At 44.9% G+C, this 17,717-nt stretch overlaps 1 protein-coding gene across 1 annotated transcript in view; it reads left to right on the forward strand.

Moving 5' to 3' along the window:
* The window catches only part of LOC139230257 (extracellular serine/threonine protein kinase FAM20C-like), a 435,305-nt gene extending 423,129 nt beyond the window's left edge, over positions 1–12,176 (forward strand). The window contains exons 9-10 of the mRNA XM_070862086.1: positions 10,665–10,724; positions 11,936–12,176. Of these exons, the coding sequence (XP_070718187.1) occupies positions 10,665–10,724; positions 11,936–12,176 (301 nt within the window). The remainder of the gene's footprint in view (positions 1–10,664; positions 10,725–11,935) is intronic.
* The last annotated feature ends 5,541 nt before the right edge of the window (positions 12,177–17,717 follow it).

The raw sequence follows: 17,717 nt of genomic DNA on the forward strand, positions 1-17,717 counted from the left end.
CAGGGCTTGGTAATAAAACACAGGGTCAGTAATAAAACACAGTGCTTGGTAATAAAATACAGGATCAGTAATAAGACACAGGGCTTGGTAATAAAACACAGTGTCAGTATTAAACACTGGGTCAGTAATAAAACACGGTCAGTAATAAAACACTGGGTCAGTAATCAAACACAGGGTCAGTAATAACACACAGGGTCAGTAATAAAACACATGGTAATAAAACACAGGGTCAGTAATGAAACACGGTCAGTAATAACACACAAGGTCAGTAATGAAACACAGGGTCAGTAATGAAACACAGGGTTGTTAATAAAACACAGGGTCAGTATTAAACACCGGTTTGGTAATAAAACACAGCGTCAGTAATAAAACACAGGGTCAGTAATAAAATGCAGGGTCAGTAATAAAACACAGGGTCGGTAATAAAACACAGGGTTAGTAATAAAACACAGGGCTTGGGAATAAAACACAGGATTGGTAATAAAACACAGGGTCAGTAATAAAACACAGGGTCAGTAATAAAATGCAGGGTCAGTAATAAAACACAGGGTCGGTAATAAAACACAGGGTCGGTAATAAAACACAGGGTCGGTAATAAAACACAGGGTCAGTATTAAAACACAGGGTCGGTAATAAAACACAGGGTCAGTAATAAAACACAGGGTTGGTAATAACACACAGGGTCAGTAATAAAAGACATGGTCGGTAATAAAACACAGGGTCGGTAATAAAACAGAGGGTCGGTAATAAAACACAGGGTCAGTAATAAAACACAGGGTCGGTAATAAAACATAGGGTCAGTAATAAAACACAGGGTTGGTAATAAAACACAGTGTCGGTAATAAAACACAGGGTCAGTAATAAAACACAGCGTCAGTAATAAAACACATGGTCGGTAATAAAACACCGGGTCAGTAATAAAACACAGGGCTTGGTATTAAAACACAGGATCAGTAATAAAACACAGGGCTTGTGATAAAACACTGGGACAGTAATAAAACACAGGGTCAGTAATAAAACACAGGGTCGGTAATGAAACACAGCGGCAGTAATAAAACACAGAGTCGGTAATAAAACACAGAGTCGGTAATAAAACACAGGGTCAGTAATAAAACACAGGGCTTGGTAATAAAACACAGCGTCAGTAATAAAACACAGGGTCAGTAATAAAACACAGGGTCGGTAATAAAACACAGGGTCAGTAATAAAACACAGGGTCAGTAATAAAACACAGGTTCGGTAATCAATCACAGGGTCAGTAATAAAACACAGGATCGGTAATAAAACACAGGGTCGGTAATGAAACACAGCGGCAGTAATAAAACACAGAGTCGGCAATAAAACACAGAGTCGGTAATAAAACACAGGGTCAGTAATAAAACACAGGGCTTGGTAATAAAACAAAGCGTCAGTAATAAAACACAGGGTCAGTAATAAAACACAGGGTCGGTAATAAAACACAGGGTCGGTAATCAATCACAGGGACGTTAATAAAACATAGGGTCAGTAATAAAACACAGGGTCAGTAACAAAACACATGGTCAGTAATAAAACACAGGGTCAGTAATACAACACCTGGTCGTTAATAAAACACAGGGTCCGTAATAAAACACAGGGTCGGTAATAAAACACAGGATCAGTAATAAAAGACAGGGTTGGTAATAAAACACAGGGTTAGTAATAAAACACAGGGCTTGGGAATAAAACACAGGATTGGTAATAAAACACAGGGTCAGTAATAAAACACAGGGCTTGGTAATAAAACACAGGGTCAGTAATAAAACACAGGGTCGGTAATAAAAAACAGGGACGTTAATAAAACATAGGGTCAGTAATAAAACACAGGGTCAGTAATAAAACACATGGTCGGTAATAAAACACAGGGTCAGTCATAAAACACATGGTCGGTAATAAAACACAGTGTCCGTAATAAAACACAGGGTCGGTAATAAAACACAGGATCAGTAATAAAACACAGGGCTTGGTAATAAAACACAGGGTCAGTAATAAAACACAGGGCTTGGTAATAAAACAGAGGATCAGTAATAAAACACAGGGCTTGGTAATAAAACACAGCGTCAGTAATAAAACACAGGGTCAGTAATAAAACACAGGGTCGGTAATAAAACATAGGGTCAGTAATGAAACACAGGGCTTGGTAATCAAACACAGGGTCAGTAATAAAACACAGGGTCGGTAATAAAACACAGGGTCGGTAATAAAACACAGCGTCAGTAATAAAACACAGGGTCAGTAATAAAACACAGGTTCGGTAATCAATCACAGGGACGTTAATAAAACATAGGGTCAGTAATAAAACACAGGGTCAGTAATAAAACACATGGTCAGTAATAAAACACAGGGTCAGTAATAAAACACATGGTCGTTAATAAAACACAGGGTCCGTAATAAAACACAGGGTCGGTAATAAAACACAGGATCAGTAATAAAAGACAGGGTTGGTAATAAAACACAGGGTTAGTAATAAAACACAGGGCTTGGGAATAAAACACAGGATTGGTAATAAAACACAGGGTCAGTAATAAAACACAGGGCTTGGTAATAAAACACAGGGTCAGTAATAAAACACAGGGTCGGTAATAAAAAACAGGGACGTTAATAAAACATAGGGTCAGTAATAAAACGCAGGGTCAGTAATAAAACACATGGTCGGTAATAAAACACAGGGTCAGTCATAAAACACATGGTCGGTAATAAAACACAGGGTCCGTAATAAAACACAGGGTCGGTAATAAAACACAGGATCAGTAATAAAACACAGGGCTTGGTAATAAAACACAGGGTCAGTAATAAAACACAGGGCTTGGTAATAAAACAGAGGATCAGTAATAAAACACAGGGCTTGGTAATAAAACACAGCGTCAGTAATAAAACACAGGGTCAGTAATAAAACACAGGGTCGGTAATAAAACATAGGGTCTGTAATGAAACACAGGGCTTGGTAATCAAACACAGGGTCAGTAATAAAACACAGGGTCGGTAATAAAACACAGGGTCGGTAATAAAACACAGCGTCAGTAATAAAACACAGGGTCAGTAATAAAACACAGGGTCAGAAATTAAACACCGGTTCGGTAATAAAACACAGCGTCAGTAATAAAACACAGGCTCGGTAATAAAACACAGGGTCAGTAAAAAAACATAGGGTCAGTAATAAAACACAGGGCTTGGTAATAAAACACAGGGTCAGTAATAAAACACAGTGCTTGGTAATAAAATACAGGATCAGTAATAAGACACAGGGCTTGGTAATAAAACACAGTGTCAGTATTAAACACAGGGTCAGTAATAAAACACGGTCAGTAATAAAACACTGGGTCAGTAATCAAACACAGGGTCAGTAATAACACACAGGGTCAGTAATAAAACACATGGTAATAAAACACAGGGTCAGTAATAAAAAACAGGGTTAGTATTAAACACCAGTTCGGTAATAAAACACAGGGTCAGTAATAAAACACAGGGTCAGTAATAAAACACAGGGTCAGTAATAAAAAACAGGGCTTGGTAATAAAATACAGCATCAGTAATAAAACACAGGGCTTGGTAATAAAACGTAGGGTCAGTAATAAAACACAGGGTCGGTAATAAAACACAGGTTCGGTAATAAAACACAGGGTCAGTAATGAAACACAGGGCTTGGTAATAAAACACAGGGCTTGGTAATAAAACACAGGATCAGTAATAAAACACAGGGCTTGGTAATAAAACACAGCGTCAGTAATAAAACACAGGGTCAGTAATAAAACACAGGTGCGGTAATGAAACACAGGGTCAGTAATAAAACTCATGGTCGGTAATAAAACACAGGGTCAGTAATAAAACACAGGGTCAGTAATAAAACACAGGGTCGGTAATAAAACACAGGGTCAGTATAAAACACAGGGTCAGTAATAAAACACATGGTCGGTAATAAAACACAGGGTCGGCAATAAAACACAGGGTCGGTAATAAAACACAGGGTCGGTAATAATACACAGGGTCGGTAATAAAACACATGGTCAGTAATAAAACACAGGGTCGGTAATAAAACACATGGTCGGTAATAAAACAGGGTCAGTAATAAAACACAGGGTCGGTAATAAAACACAGGATCAGTAATAAAACACAGGGCTTGGTAATAAAACACAGGGTCAGTAATAAAACACAGGGTCGGTAAAAAAAAACACAGGATAAGTAATAAAACACAGTGCTTGGTAATAAAACACAGAGTCAGTAATAAAACACAGGGCTTGGTAATAAAACACAGGATCAGTAATAAAACACAGGGCTTGGTATTAAAAAACAGCGTCAGTAATAAAACACAGGTTCAGTAATAAAACACAGGGTCGGTAATAAAACATAGGGTCAGTAATAAAACACAGGGCTTGGTAATAAAACACAGGGTCAGTAATAAAACACAGGGTCGGTAATAAAACACAGGGTCGGTAATAAAACACAGCGTCAGTAATAAAACACAGGGTCAGTAATAAAACACAGGGTCAGTGTTAAACACCGGTTCGGTAATAAAACACAGCGTCAGTAATAAAACATAGGGTCAGTAATAAAACACAGGTTCAGTATTAAACATCAGTTCGGTAATAAAACACAGCGTCAGTAATAAAATACAGGGTCAGTAATAAAACACAGGGACATTAATAAAACACAGGGTCAGTAATAAAACGCAGGCTCGGTCATAAAACACAGGCTCGGTAATAAAACACAGGGCTTGGTAATAAAACACAGGGCTTGGTAATAAAACACAGGGTCGGTAATAAAACACAGGGTTGGTAATAAAAGACAGGGCTTGGTAATAAAACACAGGGTCAGTAATAAAACACAGGGTCGGTAATAAAACACATGATCAGTAATAAAACACAGGGCTTGGTAATGAAACACAGGGTCAGTAATAAAACACAGGGCTTGGTAATAAAACACAGGATCAGTAATAAAACACAGGCCTTGGTAATAAAACACAGCGTCAGTAATAAAACACAGGGTCGGTAATAAAACATAGGGTCAGTAATAAAACACAGTGTCGGTAATAAAACACAGCGTCAGTAATAAAACACAGCGTCAGTAATAAAACACAGGGTCAGTATTAAACACCGGTTCGGTAATAAAACACAGCGTCAGTATTAAACACCGGTTCGGTAATAAAACACAGCGTCAGTAATAAAACATAGGGTCAGTAATAAAACACAGGGTCAGTATTAAACACTGGTTCGGTAATAAAACACAGGGTCAGTAATAAAACACAGGGTCAGTAATAAAACACAGGGTCGGTAATAAAACATAGGATCAGTAATAAAACACAGGGCTTGGTAATAAAACACAGGGTCAGTAATAAAACACAGGGTCGGTAATAAAACACAGGGTCGGTAATAAAACACAGCATCAGTAATAAAACACAGGGTCAGTAATAAAACACAGGGTCAGTATTAAACACCGGTGCGGTAATAAAACACAGCGTCAGTAATAAAACATAGGGTCAGTAATAAAACACAGGTTCAGTATTAAACATCGGTTCGGTAATAAAACACAGCGTCAGTAATGAAACACAGGGTCAGTAATAAAACACAGGGTCAGTAATAAAACACAGGGTCAGTAATAAAACGCAGGCTCGGTCATAAAACACAGGCTCGGTAATAAAACACAGGGCTTGGTAATAAAACACAGGGCTTGGTAATAAAACACAGGTTCGATAATAAAACACAGGGTTGGTAATAAAACACAGGGCTTGGTAATAAAACAAAGGGTCAGTAATAAAACACAGGGTCGGTAATAAAACACAGGATCAGTAAAAAAACACAGGGCTTGGTAATGAAACACAGGGTCAGTAATAAAACACACGGCTTGGTAATAAAACACAGGATCAGTAATAAAACACAGGGCTTGGTAATAAAACACAGCGTCAGTAATAAAACTCAGGGTCAGTAATAAAACACAGGGTCGGTAATAAAACATAGGGTCAGTAATAAAACACAGGGTCGGTAATAAAACACAGTGTCAGTAATAAAACACAGGGTCAGTAATAAAACACAGGGTCAGTATTAAACACCGGTTCGGTAATAAAACACAGCGTCAGTATTAAACACCGGTTCGGTAATAAAAGACAGGGTCAGTAATAAAACGCAGGCTCGGTAATAAAACACAGGCTCGGTAATAAAACACAGGATCAGTAATAAAATACAGGGCTTGGTACTAAAACACAGAGTCAGTAATAAAACACAGGGCTTGGTAATAAAATACAGGATCAGTAATAAAACATAGGGCTTGGTAATAAAACACAGGGTCAGTAATAAAACATAGGGTCGGTAATAAAACACAGGGTCGGTAATAAAACACAGGATCAGTAATAAAATACAGGGCTTGGTACTAAAACACAGGGTCAGTAATAAAACACAGGGTCAGTAATAAAACACACGGTGGGTAATAAAACACACGGTCGGTAATAAAACACAGGGTCAGTAATGAAACACAGGGCTTGGTAATAAAACACAGGTCCTGGTATTAAAACACAGGATCAGTAATAAAACACAGGGCTTGGTAATAAAACACAGGGTCAGTAATAAAACACAGGGCTTGGTAATAAAACACAGGATCAGTAATAAAACACAGGGCTTGGTAATAAAACACAGCATCAGTAATAAAACACAGGGTCAGTAATAAAACACAGGGTCGGTAATAAAACACAGGGTCATTAATAAAACACGGTCAGTATTAAATACCAGTTCGGTAATAAAACACAGGGTCAGTAATAAAACACAGGGTCAGTAATAAAACACAGGGTCAGTAATAAAACACAGGGTCAGTACTAAAACACAGGGCTTGGTAATAAAACACAGGGCTTGGTAATAAAAGACAGGATCAGTAATAAAACGCAGGGCTTGGTAATAAAACACAGGGTCAGTAATAAAACACAGGGCTTGGTACTAAAGCACAGTATCGGTAATAAAACACAGGATCAGTAATAAAACACAGGGCTTGGCAATAAAACACAGCGTCAGTAATAAAACACAGGGTCAGTAATAAAACACAGGGTTGGTAATAAAACACGGTCAGTAATAAAAGACAGGGTCAATAATAAAACACAGGGTCGGTAATAAAACACAGGGTCAGTAATAAAACACAGGATCAATAATAAAAAACAGGGTCAGTAATAAAACACAGGGTCGGTAATAAAACACATGGTCGGTAATAAAACACAGGATCAATAATAAAACACAGGGTCGGTAATAAAACACAGGGTCGGTAATAAAACACAGGGTCAGTAATAAAACACAGGGTCAGTAATAAAACGCAGGCTCGGTAATAAAACACAGGCTCAGTAATAAAACACAGGATCAGTAATAAAACACAGGGCTTGGTAATAAAACACAGGGTCAGTAATAAAACACAGGGCTTGGTAATAAAACACAGGGTCAGTAATAAAACACAGGGCTTGGTCCTAAAACACAGTATCGGTAATAAAACACAGGATCAGTAATAAAACACAGGGCTTGGCAATAAAACACAGCGTCAGTAATAAAACACAAGTTCAGTAATAAAACACAGTGTCGGTAATAAAACACGGTCAGTAATAAAACACAGGGTCAGTAATAAAACACAGGGTCGGTAATAAAACACAGGGTCAGTAATAAAACACAGGATCAATAATAAATAACAGGGTCAGTAATAAAACACAGGGTCGGTAATAAAACACAGGGTCGGTAATAAAACACAGGGTCAGTAATAAAACACAGGGTCGGTAATAAAACATAGGTTCAGTAATAAAACACAGGGTCAGTAATAAAACACAGGGTCAGTAATAAAACACAGGGTCGGTAATAAAACATAGGTTCAGTAATAAAACACAGGGTCAGTAATGAAACACAGGGCTTGGTAATAAAACACAGGGCTTGGTAATAAAACACAGGATCAGTAATAAAACACAGGGCTTGGTAATAAAACACAGGGTCAGTAATAAAACACAGGGTCGGTAATAAAACACAGGGTCAGTAATAAAACACAGGGTCAGTAATAAAACACAGGGTCGGTAATAAAACACAGGGTCAGTAATAAAACACAGGGTCGGTAATAAAACACACGGTCGGTAATAAAACACAGGATCAATAATAAAACACAGGGTCAGTAATAAAACACAGGATCAATAATAAAATACAGTGTCAGTAATCAAACACAGGGTCAGTAATAAAACACAGGGTCGGTAATAAAACATAGGGTCGGTAATAAAACACACGGTCGGTAATAACACACGGGATCAATAATAAAATACAGTGTCAGTAATCAAACACAGGGTCAGTAATAAAACACAGGGTCGGTAATAAAACACACGGTCGGTAATAAAACACAGGATCAATAATAAAACACAGGGTCAGTAATAAAACACAGGGTCGGTAATAAAACACAGGATCAATAATACAACACAGGGTCAGTAATAAAATACAGGGTCAGTAATAAAACACAGGGTCAGTAATAAAACACAGGATCAATAATAAAACACAGGGTCAGTAATAAAACACAGGGTCAGTAATAAAACACAGGGTCAGTAATAAAACACAGGGTCAGTAATAAAACACAGGGTCGGTAATAAAACACACGGTCGGTAATAAAACACAGGATCAATAATAAAACACAGGGTCAGTAATAAAACACAGGATCAATAATAAAATACAGTGTCAGTAATCAAACACAGGGTCGGTAATAAAACACAGGATCAATAATAAAACACAGGGTCAGTAATAAAACACAGGATCAATAATAAAACACAGGGTTGGTAATAAAACACAGGATTAATAATAAAACACAGGATCAATAATAAAACACAGGGTCAGTAATAAAACACAGGGTCGGTAATAAAACACACGGTCGGTAATAAAACACAGGATCAATAATAAAACACAGGGTCAGTACTGAAACACAGGATCAATAATAAAATACAGGGTCAGTAATAAAACACAGGGTCGGTAATAAAACACAGGATCAATAATAAAACACAGGGTCAGTAATAAAACACAGGATCAATAATAAAACACAGGGTTGGTAATAAAACACAGGATCAATAATAAAATACAGGGTCAGTAATAAAATACAGGGTCAGTAATAAAACACAGGGTCGGTAATAAAACACAGGATTAATAATACAACACAGGGTCAGTAATAAAATACAAGGTCAGTAATAAAACACAGGGTCAGTAATAAAACACAGGATCAATAATAAAATACAGGGTCGGTAATAAAACACAGGATCAATAATAAAACACAGGGTCAGTAATAAAATACAGGATCAGTAATAAAACGCAGGGTTGGTGATAAAACATAGGGTCGGTAATAAAACACAGGGTCGGTAATAAAACACAGGCTCGGTAATAAAACACAGGCTCGGTAATAAAACACAGGGTCAGTAATAAAACCCAGGGTCGGTAAAAAAGTGACTGGATTCAGTAATAGAACTCTAAATTTGGCTTGATGGGATTGGGGGTAATATATTAGCATGGATTGAGGATTGGTTAATGGACAGAAAACAGAGAGTAGGAATAATTGGGTTATTTCAGGTTGGCAGGCTGTAACTAGTGGGGTGCCGTAGGGATCAGTGTAGGGGCCCCAGTTATTTACAATCTATATCAATGGTTTTATTGGAACCGAGTTCAATGTATCCACGTTTGCTGACAATACAAAGCTAGGTGGGACAGTAAGCTGTGAGAAGGATGCCATGAGTATGCAAAACAATCTAGACCGGTTAAGTGAATGGGTCAGAAGGTGGCAGATGGAATATAATGTCGGGAAATGTTAGGAAGAACAGGAAAACAGAATATTTTTAAATGGTGAGTGACTATTAAATCTTGGTGCTCCGAGAGATTTAGATGCCCTTGTACAGGAAACACAGAAAGGTGGCCTGCAGGTACAGCAAGTAATGAGGAAGGCAAATGGCATGTTGTCCTTTATTGCAGGGCCTTGGTGAGACCACACCTGGAGTACTGTGCACAGTTCTGGTCTCCTTATCTAAGGAAGGATAGACTTGCCTTGGTGGCGGTACAACAGAGGTTCACACGAATGATTCCTGGGATGAGAGGGCTGTCCTATGATGAGAGATTGTATAGAATGTGTCTATACTCTCTGGTTTAGATGAATGAGAGGTGATCTCATTGAAACATACAAGATTCTGAACAGTATTGACAGTGTAGATGCTGAGAGGTTGTTTCCCCTGCTGGAGTGTCTAGAACTAGGGGCCGTCTATTCAAGACAGAGACGAGGAGAAATTTCTTCACTCAGAGGGATGTGAATCTTTGGAAATCTCTGCCCCAGAGGGCTGTGGATGCTGAGTCTCTGAATATATTCAAAGCTGAGACCGATAGATTTTAGGAATCTAGGGGAATCAAGGGATGTGGAGATCGGGCGGGGGAGTGAAGGAGGTAGAAGACTCGCCGTGATCTCATTGTATGGCGGAGTAGGCCCGAGCCCTTTATTGCATGTGTTGTTATGTAATAAAGGGCCAGAATTGCTGCTCCGCACTCCACCCACTCAGCAGCATTTGGCCCTTTAAATGGCAGCTAGTGGTATGTCCCAGGGTTTGTGTTTCTCAGGCACATGTTGCTGGTTGAAGGCGTATTCTGTGTTGGGAGGTGCGAGCGAGCAGTCTGTTTACTGCCTTTCTTTTGCAGATTTGGGAAACACTCTCACGACGAGCTCTCGATCCTGGCCCCTCTCCAGCAATGCTGCAGGTAAGTGTCAGTAAAATGTCTTTCCTTTTCATCGCCCACCCTCTACTGAGCTGCACCAGTTCTGGGGGAATGAACATCCCCGAGGCGAGATGGTGCTCGGAGTGAAAGGGGTAGTGTGTCACGGTGAGATACACGAGCCTGGCTGGGATTGGGCCTGTGCTGTAGTTCCAGCATAAGACACTCCTGTGAGAAAGGCCCTTCGGCCCATCGATTCTCTGCTTCCACAGTCAGCCTCCAAATGGATAAACTTCTTCTTTCAGCCTCATCCACCATTTTCATTCTTACTTCCAACTTACCTTGTAAAATAGTCACTTCCAGATTCACTACCCTGTGACCCCAGTCAGAGCCCTGTGACCCCAGTCAGAGCCCTGTGACCCCAGTCAGAGCCCTGTGACCCCAGTCAGTGCCCTGTGACCCCCAGTCAGTGCCCTGTGACCCCCAGTCAGTGCCCTGTGACCCCCAGTCAGTGCCCTGTGACCCCCAGTCAGTGCCCTGTGATCCCCAGTCAGTGCCCTGTGACCCCCAGTCAGTGCCCTGTGACCCCCAGTCAGAGCCCTGTGACCCCCCAGTCAGTGCCCTGTGACTCCCCAGTCAGTGCCCTGTGACCCCCAGTCAGTGCCCTGTGACCCCCCAGTCAGTGCCCTGTGACCCCCCAGTCAGTGCCCTGTGACCCCCCCAGTCAGTGCCCTGTGACCCCCCCAGTCAGTGCCCTGTGACCCCCCAGTCAGTGCCCTGTGACCCCCCAGTCAGTGCCCTGTGACCCCCCAGTCAGTGCCCTGTGACCCCCCAGTCAGTGCCCTGTGACCCCCCAGTCAGTGCCCTGTGACCCCCAGTCAGTGCCCTGTGACCCACACCACCTCGCTAGTCACTATGAATCTTTGAAATGCACTCCAGAGGACTGTGGAAGCCCAGTTGTTGAGTATATTCAAGACAGAGATCGATAGATTTTTGAATACCTAGGGTACCAAGGGTTATGGGGCTAGTGCATGAAGGTGGGGTTGAGGTCGAAGATCAGCCATGATCTAATTGCATGGCAGAGCAGGCCCGAGGGGCCGTATGGCCGACTCCTGCTCCTAATTCTGTGACCCCAGAGGCTGAAACACAGGCCGGGTGGGCCACGGCTGAGGCGGAGATTGTTGCTGTAATTCTTCTGGGTTGTCGTTGTGAGGCTGCATTGCTATGTGACATGTGTTTGCTGATATTGTGCACAGGATACGGGGCGGGACCTTTCTCCGCCTGCAGCTTCTGGCCAGCGACACCTACAAGCTCGGTGACGTCATGCGTGAGTCGCTTCTCAGTGACCCACTGTCCCCGATCCTCACCGAACCCCATCTCTCCGCTCTCAACCGCAGGCTGCTCACCGTCCTGGAAACCACCAAAAGTTGCATCAGTCGGCACGGCGAACACAGTGTGGTGGCAAATGATCGGGGCGCATGGCCGGCGAGGCACTGAGGAGGGAGGGGCCACGCTTTGTGGAGGGGGTACTGGGGGAGGGGCACTGGGGGAGGGGTACTGGAGGGGGCACTGGGGGAACGGGCATTGGGGGAGGGGTACTGGGGGAACGGGCAATGGGGGAGGGGGCACTGGGGGAGGGGGTACTGGGGGAGGGGGCACTGGGGGAACGGGCGCTGGGAGAGGGGGCACTGGGGGAACGGGCATTGGGGGAGGGGTACTGGGGGAACGGGCAATGGGGGAGGGGGCACTGGGGGAGGGGGTACTGGGGGAGGGGGCACTGGGGGAACGGGCGCTGGGAGAGGGGGCACTGGGGGAACGGGCAATGGGGGAGGGGCAATGGGGGAGGGGGCACTGGGGGAGGGTGCACTGGGGGAACAGGCACTGGGAGAGAGGGCACTGGGGGAGGGGCACTGGGGGAGGAGTACTGGGGGAATGGGGGAGGGGGCACTGGGGGAACGGGCACTGGGAGAGGGGGCACTGGGGGAGGGCTGTTTGTAACTGGACTGTGACACAAACATGTTTGTCTGTCCCGCAGTGTTGTACCTCCCACCTGTACCGAAACCTCCTCACTCCTGATACCCTCCCCCAACCTGCAACCCCCCTCCCCCGCCGCTATACCCACTCCCCTGAACCACCCCCCACCTGAACCTCCCCTGAACACCACCTCAAACACCCCACTCCCTGAACCGCCCCTCCCCTGACCCCCCTCTGAACCCCCCCCGAACCCTCACTGAACCCTCCTTCCCAAACCCCCCTCGCATGAACACCCCCTCCCCGAACCCCCCTCACCCTCACCCTCCCCCCGCCTCCGCACTCCCGGCCATGATGGAATCATGGGACAGTCTCCAGATTCAATGTTGAAAAACATCATCTTTGACTGTTTAAATAAAATCTGTTTTTTGCTGCTCCACGTCCTGCTGCTAGTTTCTTGCACTCAGTACCAGCCTGTACAGTCTGTACACCACCCTCCTTCCTTCCACACTCTCCCCAGACAGTTTGCCCCCCTCAACCCCTCCTCAACCCCTCCTTAATCCCTCCCCACTACCCCTCCTGACTTCTCCTCCCCCTCAACCCCTCCCCACTTCCCCTCCCCCTCACACCTCCACCCTGAGGGAGCGCTGCATTGTCGGAGGGGCAGTACTGAGGGTGTGCCGCACTGTCGGAGGGGCAGTACTGAGGGAATGCCGCACTGTCGGAGGAACAGCACTGAGGGAGCACAGCACTGTCGGAGGGGCAGTACTAAGGGAGCGCCACACTGTCGGAGGGCAGTACTGAGGGAGCGCCGCACTGTCGGAGGGGCAGTACTGAGGGAGGGCCGCACTGTCGGAGGGGCAGTACTGAGGGAGCGCCGCACTGTCGGAGGGGCAGTACTGAGGGAGTGCCGCACTGTCGGAGGGGCAGTACTGAGGGAGCGCCGCACTGTCGGAGGGGCAGTACTGAGGGAGCGGCGCACTGTCGGAGGGACAGCACTGAGGGAGCGCCGCACTGTCGGAGGGGCAGTACTGAGGGAGTGCCGCACTGTCGGAGGGACAGCACTGAGGGAGTGCCGCACTGTCGGAGGGGCAGTACTGAGGGAGCGCCGCACTGTCGGAGGGGCAGTACTGAGGGAGCGCCACACTGTCGGAGGGACAGCACTGAGGGAGCACAGCACTGTTGGAGGGGCAGTACTAAGGGAGCGCAGTACTGAGGGAGCGCCGCACTGTCGGAGGGGCAGTACTGAGGGAGCACCGCACTGTCGGAGGGGCAGTACTGAGGGAGCGCTGCACTGTCGGAGGGGCAGTACTGAGGGAGCGCCGCACTGTCGGAGGGGCAGTACTGAGGGAGCGCCACACTGTCGGAGGGACAGCACTGAGGGAGCACAGCACTGTCGGAGGGGCAGTACTGAGGGAGTGCCGCACTGTCGGAGGAGCAGTACTGAGGGAGCGCCACACTGTCGGAGGGACAGCACTGAGGGAGCACAGCACTGTCGGAGGGGCAGCACTGAGGGAGCGCCGCACTGTCGGAGGGGCAGTACTGAGGGAGCGCCACACTGTCGGAGGGACAGCACTGAGGGAGCGCCGCACTGTCGGAGGGGCAGTACTGAGGGAGCGCTGCACTGTTGGAGGGGCAGTAATGAGGGAACACTGCACTGTCGGAGGAGCTGTCTTTTGGGTGAGATGTTAAACGGAAAGCCCATCTCCCCTCTCGGGTGGGTGTTAAAGATCCGGTGACACTCGAGAGGAGGGTGACCTGCTGCAGCTGAAGGAAGTTTCCTGCCTGTGGGAAAACTTGATTTTCATGTAAAACAGTAAGCACACGGGGACTGTCTGAGCCCCTCTTCCTGCTTCTCCCGTTGCCCCGCCACCAACACCCGAGCCTAGCCACAGTCTGGGCCCAGCTCACGGAGAATGGCGGAGGCCATGGCTATCACACAATCCAGCCCTGTATTCAAAATCAAATATTGATGGCAAGGATTTTGCTTTAAGCATTTCTTTCATAAAATCTGCGAATGGCAGAGATTGGAAACGAGGCAGTTTCTGGAGGCTCTTGCTGCGGGTTCCCGACTGACGATTTCCCCAATGATGACAGGCTGAAGGACCGCAGCCGCATATAGAAAGGTTGGGGAGAGCAAGGGACAAAGATAAACAGGGCAGGTCATCTCCCGATCAATAGGAACCACCAGCACAGCCAGGACAGGGCACTATTTTAAAAAGGCAGACAGAAAGCAGGAAACTATAGACCAGTTAGCCTAACATCTGTTGTTGGGAAAATGCTGGAGTCCATTATTAAGGAAGCAGTAGTGGGACATTTGGAAAAGCATGATTCAATCAAGCAGAGTCAGCATGGTTTTATGAAAGAGAAATCATGTTTGACAAATTTGCTGGAGTTCTTTGAGGATGTAACGGGCAGGGTAGATAAGGGGGAACCAGTGGATGTGGTGTATTTGGATTTCCAGGAGACATTCGATAAGGGGCCACATAAAAGGTTACTGCTCAAGATAAAAGTTCACGGGGTTAAGGGTAATATATTAGCATGGATAGAGGATTGGTTAACTAACAGAAAACAGAGAGTCGGGATAAATGGGTCATTTTCCATTTGGCAAACAGTAACTAGTGGGGTGCCAAAGGGATCAGTGCTGGGACCCCAACTATTTACAATCTATATTAATGACTTGGATGAAGGGACCGAGTGTAATGTAGCCAAGTTTGCTGATGATACAAAGATAGGTGGGAAAGTAAATTGTGAGGAGGACACAAAAAATCTGCAAAGGGATATAGACAGATTGTGAGTGGGCAAAAAATTTGGCAGATGGAGTATAATGTGGGAAAATGTGAGGTTATCTACTTTGGCAGAAATAATAGAAAAGCAAATTATAATTTAAATGGAGAAAAATTACAAAGTGCTGCAGTACAGAGGGACCTGGGGGTCCTTGTGCATGAAACACAAAAGGTTAGTATGCAGTTACAGCAAGTGATCAGGAAGGCAAATAGAATGTTGGCCTTTATTGCAAGGGGGATAGAGTATAAAAGCAGAGAAGTCCTGCTACAACTGTACAGGGTATTGGTGAGGCCACACCTGGAGTACTGCGTACAGTTTTGGTCTCCGTATATAAGAAAGGATATACTTGCATTGGAGGCTGTTCAGAGAAGGCTCACTAGGTTGATTCCGGAGATGAGGGGTTTGACTTATGAGGAAAGGTTGAGTAGGTTGGGCCTGTACACACTGGAGTTCAAAAGAATGAGAGGTGATCTTATTGAAACTTATGAGATAATGAGGGGGCTCGACAAGGTGGATGCAGAGAGGATGTTTCCACTCATAGGGGAAACTAAAACTAGGGGATATAGTCTTAGAATAAGGGGCCGCCCATTTAAAACTGAGATGAGGAGAAATTTCTTCTCTCAGAGGGTTGTAAATCTGTGGGGCTAGATCCTCCACGTTTTTTGCATGCTCAATTAAAGCCCATTTTACCGCTGAAATGACGTATAATGCCCATATATCACCCATTTAGCCACAAAATGGAAACTGACGAGCATTTTTCGTGAACTTATCGCTAAGCGTTACTTTTCCCATGTGCGTAACAAAAATAATACCACCCGCCCACTTTTTGGGGGCGGAATTATCAGAATGGGCGAAATCAATGCCCATAATATCGCCCAGCATTACTTTCAGCACAGAATTAACGCCGAGATTCAATAATAACGCCCGCCCACTTTTTTTGTCGTAAAGAGCACATTTGGTGAAGCTAACGCCCAGGAGATCGCCCACCGTCACTTTCACCACCTCGCACACGTATCGCTCACAATATCGCTCGCCCAAAAAACAGCCCAGAAAAAGTGGAACTGTTCTGAACGAACGCCAGCGGTGTGGCTGTCATTTGTAAAATCGCAGGTCACTTCATTCAAAAGGCTGCTTCAACTTCGGGGGAGTTTGCCTTGACTCTGGAGTTCTTCTCAGGTGAAGTGACCATCTCAACAGATATATTTTCAGACTCTGGACTATTGGGGGTTTACTCTAGGTATATTTTAGTGAGGAAATTAGTGCTTCTGATCAATCGCTATTATACTTTCATTGCAATGGGGCCAGCCATTTCTCAGCCTACATCGATTAATACGCAGATGCTGCAGAGTGCAGATGGCTCAATGTGTGATGCACATCATTATGTGCCCAATTTAAGATGTGCAAGAATGAGGAGGAGGGCCAGACCATACACACCCCGCATGTACAGGGAAAAGAGGTCTTACCTCGACGTGTCCGAGCACACCTGCCTTCGGAGACTACGCTTCCACAAGGTGGTGATCAATGAAATATGTGAGCTCATCAGGCCACATATGCAGCCTGCCATCAGGACATCAGAGTCGGTCGAGGTCAAGGTCACCGCGGCACTATCTTTCTACGCATCTGGTTCCTTTCGGGCCTCCGCGGTCGAGATTTGGCCTCTGTCTCACCATGCCACCCATCGCTGCATTAGACAGGTCACGGAGGCCCTGTACGTGCTAAGGGTGGACTTTATCAGCTTCCCCATGACCACGGAGGCTCAGACAGACAGAGCTGAAGCATTCTGCCGCATTGCTAAGTTCTCCAGGGTGCAGGGAGCTATACAGTGCACTCACATCGCCATGCAGCCATCTTCTCAGGACCCGGAGCATTTTCGGAACAGAAAAGGGTTTCACTCCCTGAAGGTCCAACTCGTTGTCGACCGCAACCAGATCATCATGGCAGTGAATGCCAAATGTCCGGGCAGCTTCGCTGATGCTAACATCCTGCGTGAGAGTGCTGTCTCTGACATCTTTAAGAGTCAGCCACAAGGACAATGCTGGATGCTTGATGATAACCGATATTGCCTAGCCACCTGCCTGATGACCCCTCTGCGTGACACACACACCGAGGCCGAGAAGCGATACAACCAGAGCCACAGAGACAATGTAGTCCACTAAACAATAACTGTGCTTAAGCAGCGCTTCAGATGTCTAGACCACTCAGGGGAGCTACAATATAACCCTGAGTAAGTAGGTAAATTCGTGGCCGTGTGCTCCATGCTGCACAACCTGGCTATCAGGA

Source organism: Pristiophorus japonicus, chromosome 19 (assembly GCF_044704955.1).
Source record: "Pristiophorus japonicus isolate sPriJap1 chromosome 19, sPriJap1.hap1, whole genome shotgun sequence".
Lineage (NCBI taxonomy): Eukaryota > Metazoa > Chordata > Chondrichthyes > Pristiophoridae > Pristiophorus > Pristiophorus japonicus.